Below are 21,297 nucleotides of genomic sequence, written 5' to 3'. Positions count from 1 at the left end.
GCTAATATAAACACCAAGAGTGCCCAAGCACACGCTGTACCAAGGGAGAAAATGAGACAATGCCTTGTTGGCACGGCTTTGTTTCTGAGGACTGAGCACTCACATGCAGTCCTGACAGGATTGCTAGTAAGGTTGACGGGGTTCCTGTTTGGCAAAGTTACTAAATTGTGGGGCCCAGCGCTCTGTCTCTTGATAGGTCCCAGCCTAAGTGCCTACCATTCCTTGTAGATGGGGAAGGGCCCATGCAACTGGGTCTTGCTCCAAAGGTAGATAGTTTATTCTGGGCCAAGTATGTTTGGCCATACTCCAAGGAACATGGGTTGAGTGTACTTGGAATGACATGTTTTACTGTGGAAGTTCATACATGATTATTTTCTTTTCTTTTCTTCCCTTCCCTTCCCTTCCCTTCCCTTCCCTTCCCTTCCCTTCCCTTCCCTTCCCTTCCCTTCCCTTCCCTTCCTCTTCCTGTAACTCAATTCTAAATTGGTCTTTTAATAAAAAACTCAGAGCCAGATATTTGGGTAAATGCTGAAAGATCAGAGAGACAAAGGAACAAGCCACAGTCACCTTTTACCTCTAGGATTCCTCAGCCTGAAAAGGCTCTAGTTCCTGTCTCCTCATGCCTTAAATTCCTTTCTCTGCCCAGCCATCACTTCCTTCTTAGTGCTGGGATTAATGATGTGTGTGCTTCCCAAATACTGGGATTAAAGGTGTGAGATCTCAAGTGCTGGGATTAAAGGCGTGTGACTCCCAATTACTGGGATTAAAGGTGTGTGCCACCACTACCTGGCTGTTTCTCTCCTAGACTGAGTCAATTTCATGTAGTCCAGGGTGGCTTTGAACTCACAGAGATCCAGACAGATCTCTGTCTCCCAAGTGCTAGGATTAAAGGCATGTGCCACCACTGCCTGGCTTCTATGTTTAATCTAGTGGCTTGTTCTGTTCTCTGATCTTCAGGCAAATTTTATTAGGGTACACAATATGTCACCAAACTTTCCCCTCCTCTCCTCCCCTCTCCTCTCCTCTCCTGCTCGCTCTCTCTCTCTCTCTCTCTCTCTCTCTCTCTCTCTCTCTCTCTCTCTCTCTCTCCCTCCCTCCCTCCCTCCCCCTCTCCCTTCCTTTCTTTCTTTCTTGAGGCAGGATTTCACTACGTAGCCCCGGCTGGCTGGGAACTCACTGGATAAAGCAAGCTGGCCTTCCCAGTGCTGGGATTAAAGGCAGGTGTCACCACATCCTGACTTAGATACATTTTTATAGTCACAGAACAACAGAAAGTCATAAATCAACGTGCTTACCAAATACATCTGTGGGGACCTCAGTTAGACAGGCCATAGAAAAGTGGGGGCAGCTGTTACAGGCCTCAGATGCTCTCTGATGACAGTTTTTTGGTTTTTGGGTTGGTAGAAGCTAGTGATTTGGTGAGTTAACACATCCTAAAGAGTTTACTTGATAGTCAAAAGGAAGTTAGGTCAGATACACGGGTTAGTAATAAATTACCATTTTTTCTTTTTTTAGAGACAAGGTTTCTCTGTGTAGCCCCAGCTGTCTTAGAACTCTCTTTTTAGACCAGGCTGGCCTTGATCTCAGAGATCTGCCTGCCTTTGCTGGGATTAAAGGCATGGACAGCTATGCCCAGCAACAAGTGACTATCAAGGGGACTAAAGATAGCCAAAGATGACCTGCAATATTCCAACAACACAAAGTTGTAATCATCTAGTCTGTGGAATCTTAACAGAAATAGACTTTTCTAGGCAAGTGCAATTCCCAATATGTAGAGACATGGTGGGGGGCGGGCAGGAATCCCACAAACTTCCATGTCCTCCTTAGAGCTCAGCCCTAGAAATCCAAGTTTCTCTCCATAATTTCCAACTAACACCACAGCCTTTTGCTCTGATAAACTTCCCATGTTTCCTCTTCCCCACCATGTTGCTCTCAGAAGACGGAGTCACGTGCTCTGGGACTTAGGTTATTTCAAGAACTATTCCTCACCACAAGGAGCACTGAAATGAAACAGGAAACGGTGGACAGGAACAGGCAGGCCTCGGCTGAAAATGAATGCTGGAACTTTCCAACAAAAATTTTTTTCCATAGTTCACTTTCTTTAGTCTTGATGACTACCACAACTTGGATCATTTCTGCCAGATGCCTCTGACTGACCAGGAAAGTAAATAAAGAAACTTTCACATGGCCCTTAGGAACTCTGTCTCTCTCTGTCTCTGTGTCTCTGTGTCTCTGTCTCTCTCTGTCTCTGTCTCTCTGTCTCTGTCTCTCTCTGTCTCTGTCTCTCTGTCTCTGTCTCTCTCTCTCTTCCTTCCCTCTTTTCTTTGTTTTTCCTCTCTCCTCCTTCCGATGTGGGGAGGCATAGAAACATGTTATTTTGACTCAAACTAAGGACATGGAGTTTGGAATGCATCATATAATTATGGATATTCTGTGGTTGTTATTTCAGAAGAATAGTAGAGAAAAACCTGAGGAAAAAAGGAAGGGAATAGCATGTAAGGAGCTCTTAACACTTAACAAGGACCTCGATCCTGAGTCCCATCTAACGCCCACCGTTTTCTTGAGTATGACTCTCTGCTGTCTCCCTATTTGGTCCTTTACTGCGCATGCGTGTGCGCACATGCATGAGGTCCGAGGGTGAACTTTGGGGAGTGGGTTCTTTCATCACCTCCCCCCCCCCCCCCCCCCCCCCCCGTGGAGGCAGAGTCTCTCATGTTTGTGCTGATGCAGCAGCAGCACTGGGTACTCTAGGCTTCTGGATGATTCGCCAGCCACTGCCTGGATCAAAGAATGCCACAGCATCTGGCTTTTCCTGTGGGTTCTGGGGACTGAACCCAGGTCCTTAGGCATGGGTGGCAGGTTCTTTTACCTATTTTTCCATGTAATTGGCTCTTCTATGGATTTTTCTTTTGATATTTATTTTTGTTTTATGGATGTTGTCGAACCTGGGCCCTCTATAAGAGCAATCAGTGCAAACTACGGAGTCATCTCTCCAGCCCCACTTCTATGGAATCTTAAGAGCTCCGTTATGTTAACGTGGCCCAGTTGTTAAAATAAATAACAATAGTCAAGAAGAAAATCTGTTAGATATCCATACATCAGTCGTTTCTAGTTGTATTTGTATCATCTGTTTTAATGAAGATAATAGGGTATGTAATAGTTTTAGGCGGCTCCGAAATGTAAATGGTCGACAATTTTGCCAACTCAGAGGATCACATGAGACAGGTGCATTTAAAATGTTGTTAGTGCCCTTTCAATCTTATTTTCCCCAGTCCAGGCAGACCACTCCGAAGGAGACGAAGGACAATCGCTACAGTACTAAAGGTCCAACTCTTCGGACTATGCCAGAAGAAAAGGAGCCAACTGAAGTTAAATCAGACTCTCAGAGTTATTTTGGGTTGGTTTCAACTCTGCATTTTCCACTTTTCATTTCTAGAGAAAGTGTGACAGATAGAGCCCTTTGTGAATCCCAATGCCAAGACTTGTCACCATTTTATTTTTATTTTTATTTTAGCAGGCAAAACTGGACAAGCCTAAGAAGTTTGAGGATTGGGAAAAACGTGTTTCTCACAGTGAGCCACACACAGTACTTAAGGCTTTGCTAGATGGCCAGATGACCCTCTAACTTGGCTTTAGAAACAGAAGCTCCCCTGACAGGAAAAAAAGGGACGAAGGTATTCTTTAAAGAGTTGGAAGTAATGCCTCGGCCATCTCCACCATGCCAGCAAATAAAAGTCGAGAATCCAGCTTGGCTCGAGGCCAGGATAGGAACCATCAATGTATGGAAAAATAACCCGAACCTCACGGTTCTTGCAGAAGACTGGTGGACTACGTGTGCGCGTCGGGGCCATAACTCATTTGTAGCACACGCGATTTACGGATGCTCATGCTTCTGAGGTTTCGCCTTACATAAACCCTGCTTAGCGGCAGAAGCCAGACCGTACGGGGGACGTCAGGGTGGATCTGAAGACAGCCCACACTGCCTCTTTAAATGTCCTTCTAGTTTCTCTACTGGATGTCCTCTAGCCCCTCCGAGCCACGTAACTCTCTCCGTTACTAAGATATGCCCCACATTTCTATTTGGGGTGCTTTCCGCGAGCGCGGTGGGGCTGGAAGACCCTGACTTAGGCGGGTGCCTTCCGAGTCCCTTAGCCTTTAAGCCGGCAGCGCAGCTGACGGTGGGCGCACTTCCTGCCGGGAGGTGGGCGGGGCGGGACGCCTCCTTCCTGAAGCTCCGCCCCCCGGCGTCCCGCCCCTCCCCTCCCTGCGGGCGAGGCTCCGCGGGGGCGGGGCTGCGAGCCGTGGGCGGCGTGGCGCTGCTTGCTGGGCGCGGGGCCGGAGGTGCCGGGGATCGTGGCGGCTTAGCGCGCGGAGCCGCGGTGTGCCTCTAGGGAAAGCCCAGCCTTGCGGGCAGGAGAAGCATCGGGCGGCGGCCGCCCCCAGCGGCTGGTGCAGGGCCTCAGGCCGAGTGGGGCCCGAGCGCTGCGGGGCGGGGAAAGCGGCGGCGGCGGCGGCGGCGGCGGGTCCCGAGCGCTGCGCGCCATGGCGGGCGGGCCCCCCAAGGCCCTGCCGTCCACGGGGCCCCACTCCCTGCGCGACATGCCGCACCCGCTGGCCGGCTCCAGCAGCGAGGAGGCCGTGGGAGGAGACAGCACGCCCAGCCCGGACCTACTGATGGCCCGCAGCTTCGGTGACAAGGTGGGGTGCTCGTGTCTGGGGACTCCTGGGGCGGAGAGAGGGAGGATGGTGGATCTAGGGCCACCCTTGCCACCGGGCCGCGCTCACCCTAGCGCCCCTTTCCCGGGGATCAGGCATGCGCTGGCCCCTAGATCCCTTGGCCAAAGCGTGTCCTCTCGCTGCCCCCGCAGGGTCGCAGCTGCGGGCTGAGTGGCCAGAGGGCATGTGTTTCTCTGGCTGAGACTGGCCAAGAGCGCGGGTGACAGCTGGTTGGGAGGGGTTCAGGTTGCAGCGTGCAAGTGGGGGCCCGGGGTTTGTGCTGCGGTGCTTGGCCCTTGTGTCCTGGGAAGGGGGTCTCTCACCCCTCTAGGTGCATTCCTTGAAGAGGACTGCGGAATAGGAATAACTTGTTGGCGCCTCCAGCTTCTCAGTACTGCAAAGAAGCAATAGTTAATGGCTAATGGCCTTCTGGGGTGGGACCGAGCAGCCTTGCTCTTCTTCTCCCCAGTCGGTCATGTGGGGAGTGATCTTTGTTTAGGTTTGCCGTTTGCCCCGAGGAGTCACCTGACTCCGACCTCAGCGGCGGCGGGAGGAGAGTCTTGCTGTGGTTTTCTGTCTGGGGCTTCATTCACCTCCTGGAGCGGACCACATTGATTAGGTTTGGCAGTGGCAGGTTTTGTGGTTGGCGGAAGGCAAGCTCGCCCTCTGACCTTCTTTGTGAATAAGGAGGCTCTCGGTTGTAGAGCTATTCTACCCTCCTGCTGCTTTGAGAGATAGCAAAGTCCAGGGAGGAGGAAGAGACAGCATCTCCCCCGCCTCCATCGCCATTTCAGCTGTGACCAGGATTTTGAGCAGTGATCTGCGCTCCTGCTGCCACTGAGTCATGAGTTGTAGACATTCCAGTTGTTCTTAGCACTCGAGATCAGGGTTTCTTCCTCCTGCTAAAATACTAAATGAGTTCCTCCTTTCCCCAGTATTAATGGAATCGAGAGACTTAACTTTTCTTCTTCCCTTAGATTGGAGGCCATATGCAAGGGTGACAATGCCCATGGGAGAGTGTGACTTGATAGCCTCAAGCCCTCAGAACGACCAGGGATTGATAATACATTTCTAAAGCATAAGCTAATGAAATTGATGGATTGAACAGCTGAAAATGTGTTCTTGCATGCACGCCTGTACCTCTGTGGTTATTGCTTTTTATAGATTTTAGATTATATGAAAACATAGGCAGCTTGCAAACCCTGTGCTTATGTTTGACATTCAAAAAGTGAATGTTGAATTGTTGAATGCCTGAATGATAAATTTGTTTTTTTCTTATTAGCAGAGAAATTGATTTTTAATGGATGTCGAATGAGAACTAAGGTTAAACCTTCAATTGTTGTCTTGGTTCTATGTAGGAAATGGAATTATTTTCTTACTGTTGTGTAACAAATTACCCCAGAATTTAGCATCTGAAAATATTGTCTATGGGTCAGGATCCTGGGTGGTTCTGGGTTGGACCTTTAGGAGGCTGCCATCATCTGAAGGCTGGATTGGGAGGGTTCTAACCTCCCTTCTAGGCTCATTCATGAGGTTCTTCACAGGCTACAACATAGTAACTGGTTTCTGCCAGAGAAAGTGATTCAAGACAGCCCAGGACTCTAGCCAGCCCTATGTAAACTGATCCCCAAAGTGACATACCTCTGCTGTATTCTATAGAGGGACACTGGTACATGGGTAGAGGGTGTGAATCCTAGAGAACACTAGGAAATGGAGATCCTTGTGACCATCTTGGACCCTGGCTTCTACAGTGTGTGTGTTGTGTGTTGCTAGGGGGTTGAACTCATGCTAAGTGCTCTACCACTAAGCTATATTCCTTGCCTCACATACTGCTATTTTAAATATTCGCTTATGCTCCACTCTTGGATAATTAATTCAGAAGTGGAGCCATTTTACTAATAAGTACTCTGGGAAGGTAAGTTCCCTGTCCCACTAAGATCTGGCTGGTTGGCAGGAAGTGAGGCCCATGTCTAATTATGGATGGTTTCCTCCACAGGATCTTTTCTTTGAAAGAATCTTGAAGGCACTGTTATTAATTATTAAACATTTAATAAGTATCCTAACAACTGTGGGGAGCATCTAAATGACACAAGTCTCAAGGGCCTGATTTACAATCAGCCACTTTTCCTTAGAGGCTAAGCATGGTAGTTTTTCTGATTGGGAGTAATATTCTCTTATCTTGGCATACCTGTATTCTCATACATTTTTTAAAAGAGATTTAGTGTGAGTGTCTGTGTGTGTGTGTGTGTGTGTGTGTGTGTGTGTGTGTGTGTATGTCTGTCTGTCTGTCTGTCTGTGTGAATGGATGCTGTGTGTGTGTGTGCAGGTCCCCTCAGAGGCCAGAAGAGGGTGTTGGTTTGCCTGGAGTTGGAATTACAGGCGCTCTGACCTCCTGACAGGGGTACAGGTCGGTCGGTGAACTCAGATGCTCTGCGGTGAACTCAGATGCTCTGGAAGAGTAGGAAGTACTCTTAACTGATGAGCCATCTCTCCAGCTCCTCCACTCCACCCCACCCCCAGGTGTTTGTAAAGAGAAGCTAGCAAGCCCCAGAGGTGAGGGCGGTGGAAGGGAGGCCCTCCTTGCCCATACTTGCCTTGTCTGGGTAGCATGCGTGTTGTTGGAGGTAAAGTCAGGTCCTGTGATCAGTCTTGTGAGAAGAGACCTTTCCCCTGCCTCTTTAGCCATTGTATTTTCATCCTAGATGACAGGGATTTAGGGTTGGTTCTGGGTAAGGGGCATGAAGGTTTTGACAGGCCGAACACGTGCCAGGTTATTGTGCAGAGGGCCAGGTTGTTGTAGAGCGGGTAGTTGCTTTCTCGGGCTTGAGATGGTGTCATCATCAGTCTAGCTGACACTTCTGAATGGCCTTTTTGGTTCTGGGGTAGGAAAGAACATGGTGGATGCTCCATTATCAGCTTCTCACAGTGTCCAAATTGTGGTCCAATGGGAAGAATTATTGTCTACCAAGGGCCAGATGGATGAATTCTTCTGATGCTAGCTAAACCCCGGGGCCTTATACCACTTCATTTTTTTTTCTTCTGCCGAAAATGTAAATAAATAAACTTGACCTATTTCTCTTCTTTTTTCCTTTTGTCCCCATATTCTGAGCAGTTTCTTCTGTGACTCAGCCTCCTACTTGAGTGTGCATTCTGGAACTGAACACTTAACCCCTTTCAACCCCCACTTGGTTTACACTTCTCACCACATCCCACCCTCTCCACTACCTACTTCCTGACCCTTCCTGCCACCAACGTGTCTCTTTCGTTTACATTTCAGTCACTGGGTGTGGGAATCCAGATCTTCCCCTTTCATCTTTGATTTTTTTTTCCCCCTTTAAACCTTTAACCTTTAAACCCAGTGCTATAGAATGAATTCTAGGACAGAACATCCAGGAAACTCTGTCTTAAAACAAAACACAGCTAATAATAATAATAATAATAATAATAATAAATACACATTTTAAAGAAAGCTAGCTAATATAGTGGATCAAGCAAGCAGTTTCCAGCTCAGCAGCCTGGGAGTCCAACTTGGGCTTCTTTCTCCTCAAGACCCTGGAATGTCCCCCGGGAACTCAAAGTAAAGGCCAGTGTTCTCAGGGGTCCTTCCAGGCCAACATAGTCTGACCCTTCCCCCAACCCCTCCAGGCTGTTCCCTGACTCACCCTGCCTTCTTTAGGCCTCTGCTCCACTGTGCCCTCCACCTTACATTTATTGCAGACAACCATTTGTCACCTCCCTCCTTTCCTGAAGTCTGTTCCAGTCTTAGATTCTCAGAAAGTCCTACCCAAGTCCCGTTCCCAGTAGCCGGTGGTCCTGAAGCCCCCTTCCCACCCTGCTTTCCTCCTTCCAGAGCATCTGCTGCATAACACAGTGCGTACTGGGAGAACAGGGGTCTTGCTGGTTTAGTGAATAATCTTGTGTTCCCAGAACAGTGTCTGACCCCCTCAAATATTTTCTGAATGAACAAAAAGGATGAATGAAGAGAATGGGGCTGTTGCTCAGTTGGTTGAGTGCATGTCCTAGGCCTGGAGTTCAGTCCCCAGCACGCATGAGCAGGGCACGATGGTGGCACACACCTGTAATCCACTGGGAGGAGAGGCAGAAGAATCAGGAGTGTAAAGGCTCAGCTATGCAGAGAGTTCAAGGCCAGCCTGTCTTTAGAAAAGCAAGGGCATGGAGGTAGGGGAGATGGCTCTGTTCATAAAGTGCCTGCTGTGCGAGCATGAGGACTGGAATCTGGGCCCGCTGTACCCACGTAAAGCACAGCTGCACACATCAGTAACTCGGAGCAGGACAGGAGGAGTATCCCTGGGACACATAGTCAGTCAATCTAGCTGAACCAGTGAACTTCAGCTTCATTGAGAGACTGTCTAAAAAATAAGAAGGAGCTTGCTTCATGTGAAGGGGCACACCTTTAATCACAGTGCTCTGGAGGCAGAGACCAGTGGATCTCTGAGCCAGAGGCCACAGAAAAGGGAGGGGTCGGCATGATTGAGGACACTTGCTTTTGACCTCTGGCCTCCGAATACTGTTGCACATACAACATGTACATGTGTTATGACATTATGTTTGCCTTTTTTTTTTTTTTTTTGGTGGCAGATCTTGCTATGTAGATCTACCTGGCTGGCCTTGAACTCAGAGATATGCCTGCCTCTGGTTCCTTGGGATTAAAGATGTGGCTCATCACACCTGGCTATTATTAGTCTTCTTCCCCCATCCCTCTGTGTGTGTGTGTGTGTGTGTGTGTGTGTGTGTGTGTGTGCATCAAAGAACAACTTTTTTGAGTCCATTCTCCCTTGACTTGTTGAGACAGGGTTTCTTGTTTCTATGGTGCTACTTGATCCTGGCTGGCCGGCCTGTGAGCTTCTGGGCCGTCTCCTGTCTCCACCTCCCGTCTGGAGGTAGGAGTACTGCCATTAGAGCTGGACACCATCGGGCTTTCTTAAGTGGGCTCCTGGGGATTTAGTTCAGGTTGTCAGCTGGCATAGCAAGTGCTTTTACCCGCTAAGCCATTTTGTTGGCCCCTAGTTAAGATTCTTTTAAAAGAACATACAATTTAAAAAAGCAAGCTGGCCATAGGAAAATGTACAAGTGCCATTATTGAAAAGACCCAGATAATTTGGCTTCAGGTACGGCTAGAGTAGGTGGTGCTGATGTTGGGAATCTGTTACTTGCAGCAAGCAGAAAAGCCACGTCTTCCTGATAGTTTGGGCAAAGCTCTGGCTGGTGTCTTGTCTGGAATTGGGTCAGACACCATACCTGTGTTTGTGCCTGATCAGGCAGAGCTAGAATTCAGTTACCTTTGGGTTGCAGGGCTTTTGAAAGTGGAATATACAAATTAAGTTTACCTAAAAATGTGCTTGTAGACTGTGAAGAGTAAGATACTATTTTCGTCTCAAACAGAAACCAGGGAGGAATGATGCATATTTTCTACCTTGTGGCTTGCTCTCCGCCAGCTTTCTTCTTCTTTTTTTACTCCTGAGACAGGGTTTCTCTGTGTAGCCCTGGCTGTCCTGGAATTCACTCTGTAGACCAGGCTGGCCTCAAACTCACAGAGATCCGCCTGCCTCTGCCTCCAGAGTGCTGGATTAAAGGCATCTGGTACCGCATCTGATTCATTTTCTTAGTTGTGTTGGAATCAAAGGTGTTCACCATCATGCCTGGCTTTGTTCCAACACTTTACAGCGTGTGCTGGCTAACCCTCTCAGATTGTGGGTGATTTTTGCATCTCCGAGCATTTAGAATTTCAGAGTTTCAGGTTAGGGATGGTCGACGTACAGTAGCTACTGTGCTGTAGAAGATGCTGAACACCCCACTTGAAGTGAGAACACTGGGGTGAGACAGGTCATCCAGCAAACGTAGCTGCTGAACAAGCCTGGTGACCTTAGTTCAATCCTTTCACCACACAAAAGTCAGAGGTGATCCCAGCAGCCCTCCAGTGACACAGGAGGCAGAGGTGACGGAGAAGAGCCTGGAAGCTGGAAGGTCACCTAGCCTGGACTGCAAAGAGGGGCAGCCACAATAGAGGCCCCGCCTCAGCATGGGGGAAGGAGAGAAACAACTCCTGAAAGTTGTCCTCTGACCTCCACACCATAGAACACACACACACACACAACGCATCTTAGAACATTCCTGTAACAAAATTTAGATTGGGAAATGGAGGCATTTTAACATAAAGGAGTTTGTCCCAGGCCACAAAGCTTAGCTGTTAAGTGCTTGTCACATCCACTGGATCCATCTGCTGATGTGTCTCTTTCTCACGGGACAATGAACACTCCAGAGGCACACCTCTGCTTGTCTTTGTCTACTTCCAAAGCATCAAGGACAGAGCCGGGTACATGGCTGCAGAGGCAAGGGTTTGGAAGTACCTGCACTTGGCTGCACAGATGTGCCACATGCTTTCTGGCCTCTGTCAGTTCTCAAACAAGACCCCTGAAACCTTCCCTGAATAGCCCTGGCTCCCCACTCTGCCCCTCTGCGCACACAGGAGAACCCACATAAGTGTCGTTAATTCTCATTTGCTGCTCTGGTGGTCCAAATGAAGGACTCTGTAGTTAGCAAGTGTCAGTGCTCATAGACCACCAGTGTCCCTTGGCCAAGCTCATGTCTTTTGTACTTCCTTTGCTTTGAGAAGCTGTTGTCTGTCATGGACATCTGTCTTTCCTACAGCCTCCCCTAGCCCTCAGTTCCCAGGCCACTATGGCGTCTTGCCATCCCTTATTGTCGGTGCCGTCTGTGCCTAAGTTCTTTTTTCTTTCTCTCCGGCTGTGCAGCCCTGGCTGGTTTGGTACTTGCTGTGTAACCCAAGCTAACCTAGGACTCCCTGCAACGCTTTTTGTCGAAGTTCCGACCTCAGCTTCTTCATCCTGCACTCTCAATTCCATTCAGACTATGGGGATTGCTCATCTGAATGAAGTTTCCCAGGGCAGTGTTCATTGGAGCAGGTTTTCAATAGTGACCTTTGGGCAACCTCTGTCCTTAAATAACTCATGACGTCACATTCTGTCATCTGAACACATCACTACACCTTCGCTTCCTGTCTGAATCCTCGTCCTCAGGGAAGGTACAGATCATCTCCAGGCCCTCGGACTGCGAGGCCAGTCTCTACTCCAGCAACTAGAGTCAGTTGAATACTTCTTAATCCTTCCTCCCCAGGCAACAACTCCAGTCTCAGTCAAACTCCTTCCTTTCTGACCTTTCATTGCCAGACTGTCCTCATCCCAACCACAGAGCACGAATTCTCTGACTCAGTAACCCAGTAGCACTGGCTAATACTTCCCCAAACCAAAAAAAAAAAGACAAAAGAAAAAAAATTAAAGGAGCAGACGGACCCTCGAACCTTCCTATCGCTGCACTGAGAGGGTCTCAGCCCTTTCTCCCCATGTCCTCTCTGACCGGTCCCCACCTGAAGGTGCTCAGAAGCCGTTTGCTTGCTTTTGACTCTTGCTCAGTCATCTCCTGCTAGCACAGTTCTTCCTCCACCTTGAGAGCTTTGCTTAAGCTACTTCCTCGGCCGGTGCTTTCCTACACCCCACTTCATCCCTGAAGGCCCCCTTGAGCTCAAGGACCAGATGAACACTTAGCCCCTGCCACCTACCCCCGCTTGCAGACAGACATGCAAATACCTCAGTAGTGGGGCTGACCAATAAGAAGCGCTCACTACCTTGTTGACACTCCCCAAGTGAAACTCAGTTCTCACTTCATATTTTCAGGTGATTTTTTTTTTTTCAGTTTTATGTAAAGCAGTATCAACAGAAGGGAACTGGCTCCTATAACCAGGAAGTCACGCTAGCTGCTGCCCCAGCCGGCTCTAGAATTCAAATGATCTTGTCCCTTTTCTCTCCTAGTTTACTCCCCTCTGGCTTAACTTTATTTTATTTTATTTTGAGGTAGGGTCTCACTATGTAGCTCTATCCTAGAACTCACTTTGTTGGCCAGGCTGGTCTTGAATTCACAGAGCTTTTCCTGCCTCTGCCTCCAGAATGTTGGGATTAAAGGTGTGTGCCACCATACCTGGCTTGACTTCATTTTTAGGCAGGCACTCTGTGCATTATGAGAAACAATTGCTCCCAACCTAATAGAAAGATATTTTCCTCTGTATGTAACAAATCTCAGAAAGACTGGTGGGCTCCCCCACGTCAACTGCCCACTGAGGACCGTATTTTGGCAGTAGAAGACATTGATGAGAGACCAGAATGCAGGATGAAGATATAGGTCAGGTCTCCCTCCCCCTACCCCTCTCCTTTTCTTCAGAGTGAAGCTGGCTAGGCTACTATCCAGGGCTTCTTTTGTGGCCCCAGGTGTAGGGACACAGCCATGCTGCCCAGCTAAGGGTTCACAGAAATGACCAGTTTCTACTAAGATCAACTTTTCCACTGCCTCTCCAGTCCTGAGGATGATGGGAGCATCCTGCCTCTGCTGCTGTTGATGACCTCACTGTGCCCTGCTTGGCTCCTCAGGTTTCTCATCACCTAGACAACTAATTCCCTGTCCTACAGTCCCTCAGATTGAAGGACCTAAGTAGTTCTTGTTTCAGTTGGACCACAACTGATAAAGAAATCACAATGAATATACAAAAATGTGGAAGGAAAACATAGAGGAACATATTAAGGATTAAGAAAAACTACCTTAGCACACTGTGAATTCCCTTGATCTCACATCAGCCCTGGGATGGAGGTCCCCTTGACCCTTTTTACAGGTGTGAAGTATCAAGACCATATTAGTGGAGCTGAGAGTCGGAGCAAGCACCTGGCTCCGGAGCACACTAACACAGGAAGCCAAGGGCGAGGGCTTGGAGCTCAGGGGTTCTCGGTAGGTCGGTGGTACCTGCAAAGGGCCAGGTGAGATAAGGAGTGGGAAGGATTTACTGGATTTAGCAATAAGGAAGTCACGGAGGACCCTGAATAGCAAAGTCACAAACCAGATAACAGGAAGCTGAGGAGTAAGCCAGAGGTTACAAGTAGAGAAGACAGTGGCATGCCTTCCTTCTAAATCGGTTTGCAAAGAACAGTAACAAAAACACATAATACACACACACACACACACACACACACACATACACACATACACACACACACACATACACACATACACACACACATACACATATCCATATCCACATTAAGTATGAGATGGAGGGACAGACCACCACAGAAAGATGTTCTTGACTCTTCCTTTGAGCATGTTCAGATGTAGATGGAAACGAGCCAGTTGGGTGTGTGTCCTGCCAGCTTTGTATGACTGCAGTGGAGTTCCCAGGGTCAGCTCGTTTTATCAGAAAAGATTTAAGCTGAGAGTGTAGCCCAGTGGTAGATTACATACATGCAGTATGCAAAGCTCTGGAGGATCAATAACCAACACACACACACACACACACACACACACACACACACACACACACACAAACACGCGCTTACGTGCACACGCACATTTACTGAAGTTTTAGAGGTTCAGGGGCACAATGCCTCTATCATCTTACTGTGCAGGACTCAGAAAACACAAACTAGAATTCCGAAAACTTTTCCAAAGGTAGGAGTCTGCTCCAATCACCTTCTTATTAAAGTTTTTTTTAATTAATTAATTAGGTTTTTTATTTTTGTTTTTTGAGACAGGATTTCTCTGTATAGCCCTGGCTGTCCTGGATCTCACTCTGTAGACCAGGTTAGCCTTGAACTCAGAGATCCGCCTGCCTCTGCCTCCCGAATGCTGGGATTAAAGCTGAGTGCTACCACCACCTAGCTCTTAAAGTTCTTAACCATCTCTCAGTACTACCAGTCTGGAGGTCGAGTTCTCAACATCTGGACTTTGGAGGTCGGGGAGACAAATCCTATTCAGACTATAGGGGAGGAAGACTCAGGTGAGGAAGAGGATCTCTCCAAGAGTGGACTGTCCCAGGATTGGCCACATGAACTCCTCCACAAAAACGGGAAGAAAGGAGATCTGCTCATTCAGACTGTATAATTTCCTGCAAAGTTCTGTCCTATGGCGTCTCAGGTGTGGTTGAGATCATCGACAGAATAGGAAGGTAGAGGAAAGGAAGGAAGTGTGGGGAGCTGCAGGTCAGTGGCGGCCATCAGGAGCCTACTGTGGAAACAAAAGACATCCAGCGCCCGAGAATTATGTGGGATGATGCCCCAGGTGCCTCTGTTCTCTGGACCTTGGGGAAAGACATAAACAAGTAGAATAAAGCAAGGAGACCGAGTGAAACGCGGCAGTTGTTGAGGTGGGCCTCATTATCTCAAGTAGATGGGGTGGGGAGGATGTCGCTCAGTAGGCAGAGCGCTTGCCTAACGTGCAGGAAGTCCTTGGTTTGATCCCCACAAACAACCATGGGTGGTGGTGCACCCCTGTAATCCAAGCACTCTGGAGGTAGAGAGGAGGATCAGAAGAAGTTCAGGGGCAGCCCAGCTACATAGAGTTTGAGGCCAGCCTGGGCTACGTGATACCTTGTTACAAATAAGCAATAATAAACAAATAAATAAAGCAAGTAGAGGTGTTGGAGATGCAGCTCAGGGGCCCAGCACCAGCATGTGTTAGGTCCTCGGTTCATTCCCTCGCACCGCAGAAGAGAACAAAATTAAGATGGAAAGAGCGAAGGGAAAGCGGGGTTGGAGAACCATTGTTGTCTGTTATTACTGACTCAGAGAGGGGAGAGCAGGAGGTAAGGCAAGAAAACGCGGTGGCTATCTGCAGAGGTCAGTGGAGGTCAGCAGAGCCACTGTAGGAGACAGTGTGGTGGGGGTCCCTGCAAGCCACCGTGGTGTGTTTCTGCTGGGCCTGGGTCAGAGGAGCACGACTTCCCTCTTGTTTCTGTCTCCTTTTAGACGCTGGCCAGAAGCGTAGTGTGTCCTTCTGATACCTTGGGCCTCTTACTCTTTCCCTAAAGCAGCCTTCGCCATGTGGCTGCTTGTCCACCGTGTGTCTCATCTCCAGGCTGGTTTCAGTGCAGTGGCTTTCTTCTGTTTTCCTTCTCTGCTCTATTCTCCTCCTCCTAGGAGCTGCTGAGATTTACAGCTTGCCTGTTCTGGAGGTTTTTCTTTTAAACTCTTAGTAAAATTGTCCTGGAGTTTAAAGAACAAGAAAAAAAAAATCAAACAGTATGGAGATTCCTAAAGGATTTAAAAGTGAGTTACCAGATGCCTCAGCCGGCCCTTTTCTACACAGACATTCCATGCAAAGCAAATGAAACCACCTCCCCTAAGATGCCTGTACTCGGGGCTACAGAAATGGCTCAACAGTCAGGATCATTCGCTGCTCTAGCACAAGACCCAGGTTTGGTTCTGAGCACCCACATGGTGTCACAACTGTCTATAACTTCAGGGATCTGATGCCCCTCTTTGGCCTTCAAGTGTACAATATGCACATGGGGCACATACATACATACATACATACATACATACATACATACATACATACAGACAGACAATGGGAGACTTAGTTTGACCCAGTCTGGTCTACAGAGTGAATTCTAGGCCAGCCAGGGCTACAAAGGGAGACCCTGTCTTTAAAAAAAAAGGAACATTTCAGAAGTCTAATGCTTGGTTTAGGGATGCTAACTTGGTTAAAGTATTTGCAAATATTCCAAAATCTGAAACATTGGACCCAAGCATTTCACTTAAAGGATGCCAATGTTGTGTGTTGTTGCCTTACAAGCCATTCTTTTTTTTTTTTTTTTTTTTGGTTTTTCGAGACAGGGTTTCTCTGTGTAGCTTTGCGCCTTTCCTGGTACTCGCTTTGGAGACCAGGCTGGCCTCGAACTCACAGAGATCCACCTGGCTCTGCCTCCCGAGTGCTGGGATTAAAGGCGTGCGCCACCACCGCCCGGCACAAGCCATTCTTGAGAGGAGATGTCTGTAATTTATTTGAGAATTGGAGAGGCAGGGAAGTGAGACAGGGACTGCAGGGCAGAGGACGGTGTGTTACGGAGCTAGTCTCCCGAGCATAGCTGGAGCTTTATCTCCCCCTGGGAGCCTCTGCAGGGGAAGGGATAGGACTGTCATTAGTCACTGGCTGAAGGTGGTGAGTTTGGGCATGAATTAACAGCACTTTCAAACTGCCTAGTGGGAGACAGAGCAGGTCCAGCTGGGTCAACAGGCAGGCTGAGAATGCAGGTGCTGGGGTCGGTAGGTAGACCAGAGGCTGCCAAGGTGGTCAGAACGGGAGCGTGCACTGTGGGACTGAGGGCACCTGTTGCAGTTACTATGACATTTATAGAGGAGGGGCTGCTACCAAGGGAGCTGGTTTTTGAGTCAGGCATTAAGTAGGTGATTTCCTAATGGACAGAAATAGGAAACTCAGCCCACCCCCTACCCCGCAAAGTCCTAAATGTAAATTTGCAGGCACCAAGTGTCAACTGGGGAAATGCCCTGGCAGGGCTGGTGGGTGGCGGGACTGCAGAGGCAGCTAGGTACGTGCAGTTGAGAGCTGCAGTGGACAGTTAAAGCTGGCAGTGGGGAGGCCAGTCAAGTGATAAGGAAAGGGGAGGAGCCGGGCTCTTGTGTGGTTTTAAGCAAGGTCCTGGTGATCAAGCCCCTAGCATGGCCCTCGTGTATAGGACCTAGAGCTAGAGACAGACCGTTGGTGGCGGGGCTGCAGTTCCACAGGGCGCCACTCACTGGACTCAGAGAATGTGCTGGATAGTTTTGTTTGCTAGTAATAGAAATCCAGCTTCCATTAACTCAAGAAAAAAGGAGGGGAGCCTGTGACAGTCTTAGCTGGAACCTCTTGATGCCACTGAGGACAGGCCAGTCTCTCAGACCAGTTTCTGCCACGTGGAAACGTGGCAGCTGTTGCATCCCACACATTCCACAGCTCCACACCAGAGTGAATGGAAAATGTCAAGGCTGCCTGGCTTGGGTCACGTGCCAGATCAAGTGGACCTTGAGATCGATACACTGATTGGCTTAACTTGGGCCAGTCATCTGTGGCTGGGGAGGAAGTTGAGAGTGTGGTTGGTCTTATCTAATAGCTGGGAGACACGGGTCAGAAATTAAAGCACAGGCTTTCTAAGGCATATGTGCTTTTAAAAAAGTTACATATTCTCTGGGAGGTGGTGGCGCACGCCTTTGATCCCAGCACTTGGGAGGCAGAGGCAGGCGGATCTCTGTGAGTTCCAGGCCAGCCTGGTCTACAAAGTGAGTTCCAGGACAGACTCCAAAGCTACACAGAGAAACCTTGTCTTGAAACCAAAAAAAAAAAAAAAAAACAAAAACCAACCAACCAAACAAACAAAAAACTTATACATTCACATACTACAGAATTCATCCATGTATGTATGTATTTATTGAGACGGGATCTCTCTATGTAGACCAGGCTATCTTCAAAATTCACAGAGATCCACATACCTCAACCTGAGTCCTGGGATTAAAGGTGTGCACCATCATGCTTGAGTATTTTATTTGTTTTTAAAGGTTTATTTATATTTATGTGTATGCAAATGTGTCAGTGTTGGGGTATGAGCACATTCATGCAGGTGCCCATGGAGGTCAGAAGAGGGCCCTGAATCTCTGGAGCTGGAATTACAGTAGGTTGTGAGTCATCAACAGTACTGGGAACCGAACCCAGGTCTTCTGTAAGAGCAATATGTGCTTTTAAGCACTGAGTTCTCTCTCTGGCCCTATTTAGTGACTTTTAGGTAGAGTTTTACATGTTGCCCAGACTTTCCTTGAATTTTTGGGGCCAAGTGATCTTCTTGCTTCAGACTCTCTGGTATTTGGCACTATGGACACATGACACTATGCCTGGCCACAAAAATAACTTTTAAAGTATACACCAAAGTAGTTCTCAGTATAATTATGAGATTTCATAAACATAATTATTACCTGATTTTAAAACATTTTCATGACCCCAGAAGACCCCTGAGCCGATGCTCAGGCATTCTTTATTTTCCCTGTTCCCAGCCCCTAGCAACTACAAATTCTTGATTCTGTAGATTTGTTTATTCATTTTTTTTTTTGAGACAGGGTTTCTCTGTGTAGTTTTGGTGCCTGTGTTGCCTCTTGCGCTGTAGACCAGGCTGGCCTCGAACTTATAGAGATCCACCTGGCTCTGGGATTAAAGGCGTGTGCCACCGCCGCCCGATCCTGTAGATTGATGACACAGATGTTTCACGTTGGTAGCATCATAGGGTATGTGGGCCTTTGCAGCGAGCTTCTGCCACTTTGATGTTTTCAAGGGTCATCCATGTCAGAGGTGTCGCTACTTCAGTCCTCTTGTAACCCAAGCTTCACAGTCTGACTGCCAAATAGTTGAATATATTTAAGACGTGCAGCATGATGTTGTGATGTTTATGTATCATGAAATAACCACCATTGTCAAGCTATTTAAAATACCCATCACTTCATGATTAGTTACCATTTTTTTTATGTAATGGGCGAGAACATTTGAGATTTCAGCACATTGCAAGTACAAAATATTTATTATTAACTGAGTCACCATGTTGCACATTAGGTCTCTACAGGTTACTCATGCTATAACAGGTGATGTTTTTCTTTTGACTAATACAACCCCTTTTCCCTCAACCCCTCTACCCCTGGCATTGCTCTGGTCCTTTTTGTAATCATTTTATAAATAGGTCCCATTTTCTCATCCTTTCATCAGCTGATGGACATGAGGTTGTTTTCTAGGTCTATGTCTCTTTTTTTTCTTCCCAAAAGGATAGCAAAAGTAACCTACCCAATTTTCTATAACAGTTTTGGCATTTGACGTCAATGGTCATTTTAATCATTAAACATTAAATTAACTAATTAATTCATTTTAAAAACTATACTAGGGATTGAACGTGTGACCTCACCATGCTAGGTAATTGCTCCAGCCTTTGAGCTGTGTTTCCAGCCTTCTTTTCACTTATGTTTTTCCTTTTTAAATTTCAAAACCAACTCTGACTAAGTTCCCTAGAACTTACTGTGTAGCCCAGGCTGACCCTGAACTTGGCAGTTCTTCTGCCTCAGCCTCTGCAGTAGCCGGGATATCAGGGTTTCCCCAACATGCCTACCTAATCACTATTTCCAGCGTACAGTAGGATGGTCTCTGGTGCCTTGGTTTCTTCTCACCATCTTCAACCACTTTGTACATGGACAGTGTAGTTGTGCTAAATACAGGCACATGGTTTGCGGATCCTCAGAACACTGAAGAGAAACTGCCCTTACTAAGTGACAGCTCCTGTGCCCTTGCTTCGCTCATCCCCCGATGACCCACATTCTCTTTGTTTTTGTGAGGTTCCCTTAAGACACTTCTTCCAGGATGTGATCAGACGCATGTTTCTCTGTGTGGCCTGTTTTACTTAGCATCATGTCTTCAAGGGTCATCCATGTTGTAACATATGACAACATGGATTTTTTGTTAAGGCTGAATAATATTCTGTTGGACATATCCACTGTATTAAGAGTATCCATTTATCTAAGGGACATTTGGGTGGCTTTTTGCCTGTTGGCTGTTTTGAAAAATGCTATATTGAGTGGGGCTGGGCTGGAGAGTGGTTACCAGTACCCACATGAAGTTTCACAACTGTCTGTAACTCCAGTCCCAGGGGATCTGAAGCCCTTTTCTGGCCTCTGCAGGGACTGCACCCATGTGGAAGATCCTTACGTTCTGGAAATGCCATGCATTTAGCACAGGTCATGTCTCCGACATTCCAGGGAATGGCGTCTTCCTGCAGTTACAAGGGCTGTAGAGTAACTGGTTTACCACAGAAGTAGAGGCGCAGACCGTCCCAGGACAGCTGAGGGAGGGAGGGCAGCGGTGTATGCTGAGGAGCAGGCTTGTCCTGCGCCATCAGCATTCTGCTGGAGAAACTCTGCAGCAGCGTTTTCCTGCACCATCTGCTCATGCAGACCTCGTGCACGCCATGACTTTTGTCAGCAGTTGTAAAGGGCAGGCCGGCTTCTTCTTTGTTCCTCAGAATTTTGTACAGGCCTACCATGTGCTGTGTCTGAGGGATTCAGAGATGTGACCTCACAGGACAGTCACCCAGGTGGAGGAAGGACAGGGGGAAACTGCTGTCTAAGCTGATGTTGATACACGCAGTGCCTGGGGGGTGGGGGATGGACACAGTGATTTTTTTTTTTTTTTTTTTTTTTTTTAGTTAAGGAACTTTGAAAGCACAGTTGGCTCAGGGCTTGGGTGGCCAATCAGGTTACAACTGCATTTTGTATTTAAATTAATGGACAGTTTTGGAGTTTTACTGAGAATTTGAGTGGTTGTTTTCTGGCTTGGTAATGAGAGTTCCCCCTTATTTTTAGCTTGCGCTTAGGAGCCCTCCACTTGTGTTTTTTGAGATGGTCCCTCGTTGGCCACAGACTGGCTGCCTGGCTAGTGGACCTCAGGCATCTTCCTCCACTTCTCCATCACTGGGATTACACGTTTGCCCAGCTTTTTGACATGGGTACTAAGGATCAGACTCAGGTCCATATGCTTACATGGCAAGCACTTTACTGACTGAGCAAACTCCCCAGCCCCTCCATGGCCCTTAGATTTTTTTCTAATCTAGTCAGTATTCATTACCAGTATATCCACATTTGGCTATGTAGTGTGAGAGGCCCAGTGCACAATTCAAATGCATGCTTTCTTTTTAAAAAATATTAA

General features: G+C 47.8%; 1 protein-coding gene across 1 annotated transcript in view; it reads left to right on the top strand.

The window, feature by feature from the left end:
- Positions 1–4,290: 4,290 nt before the first annotated feature.
- Snx30 (sorting nexin family member 30) overlaps positions 4,291–21,297 on the top strand; it is a 106,403-nt gene continuing 89,396 nt past the window's right edge. Inside the window, exon 1 of the mRNA XM_052715977.1 lies at positions 4,291–4,698. Coding sequence (XP_052571937.1) covers positions 4,543–4,698 — 156 coding nt within the window. The 5' untranslated portion in view covers positions 4,291–4,542. The remainder of the gene's footprint in view (positions 4,699–21,297) is intronic.

The sequence above is a fragment of the Peromyscus californicus genome, unplaced genomic scaffold, assembly GCF_007827085.1.
Source record: "Peromyscus californicus insignis strain IS unplaced genomic scaffold, ASM782708v3 Scaffold_5__1_contigs__length_169319896, whole genome shotgun sequence".
NCBI classification, from domain to species: domain Eukaryota; kingdom Metazoa; phylum Chordata; class Mammalia; order Rodentia; family Cricetidae; genus Peromyscus; species Peromyscus californicus.
This window is presented reverse-complemented; position numbering and strand designations above follow the sequence as displayed.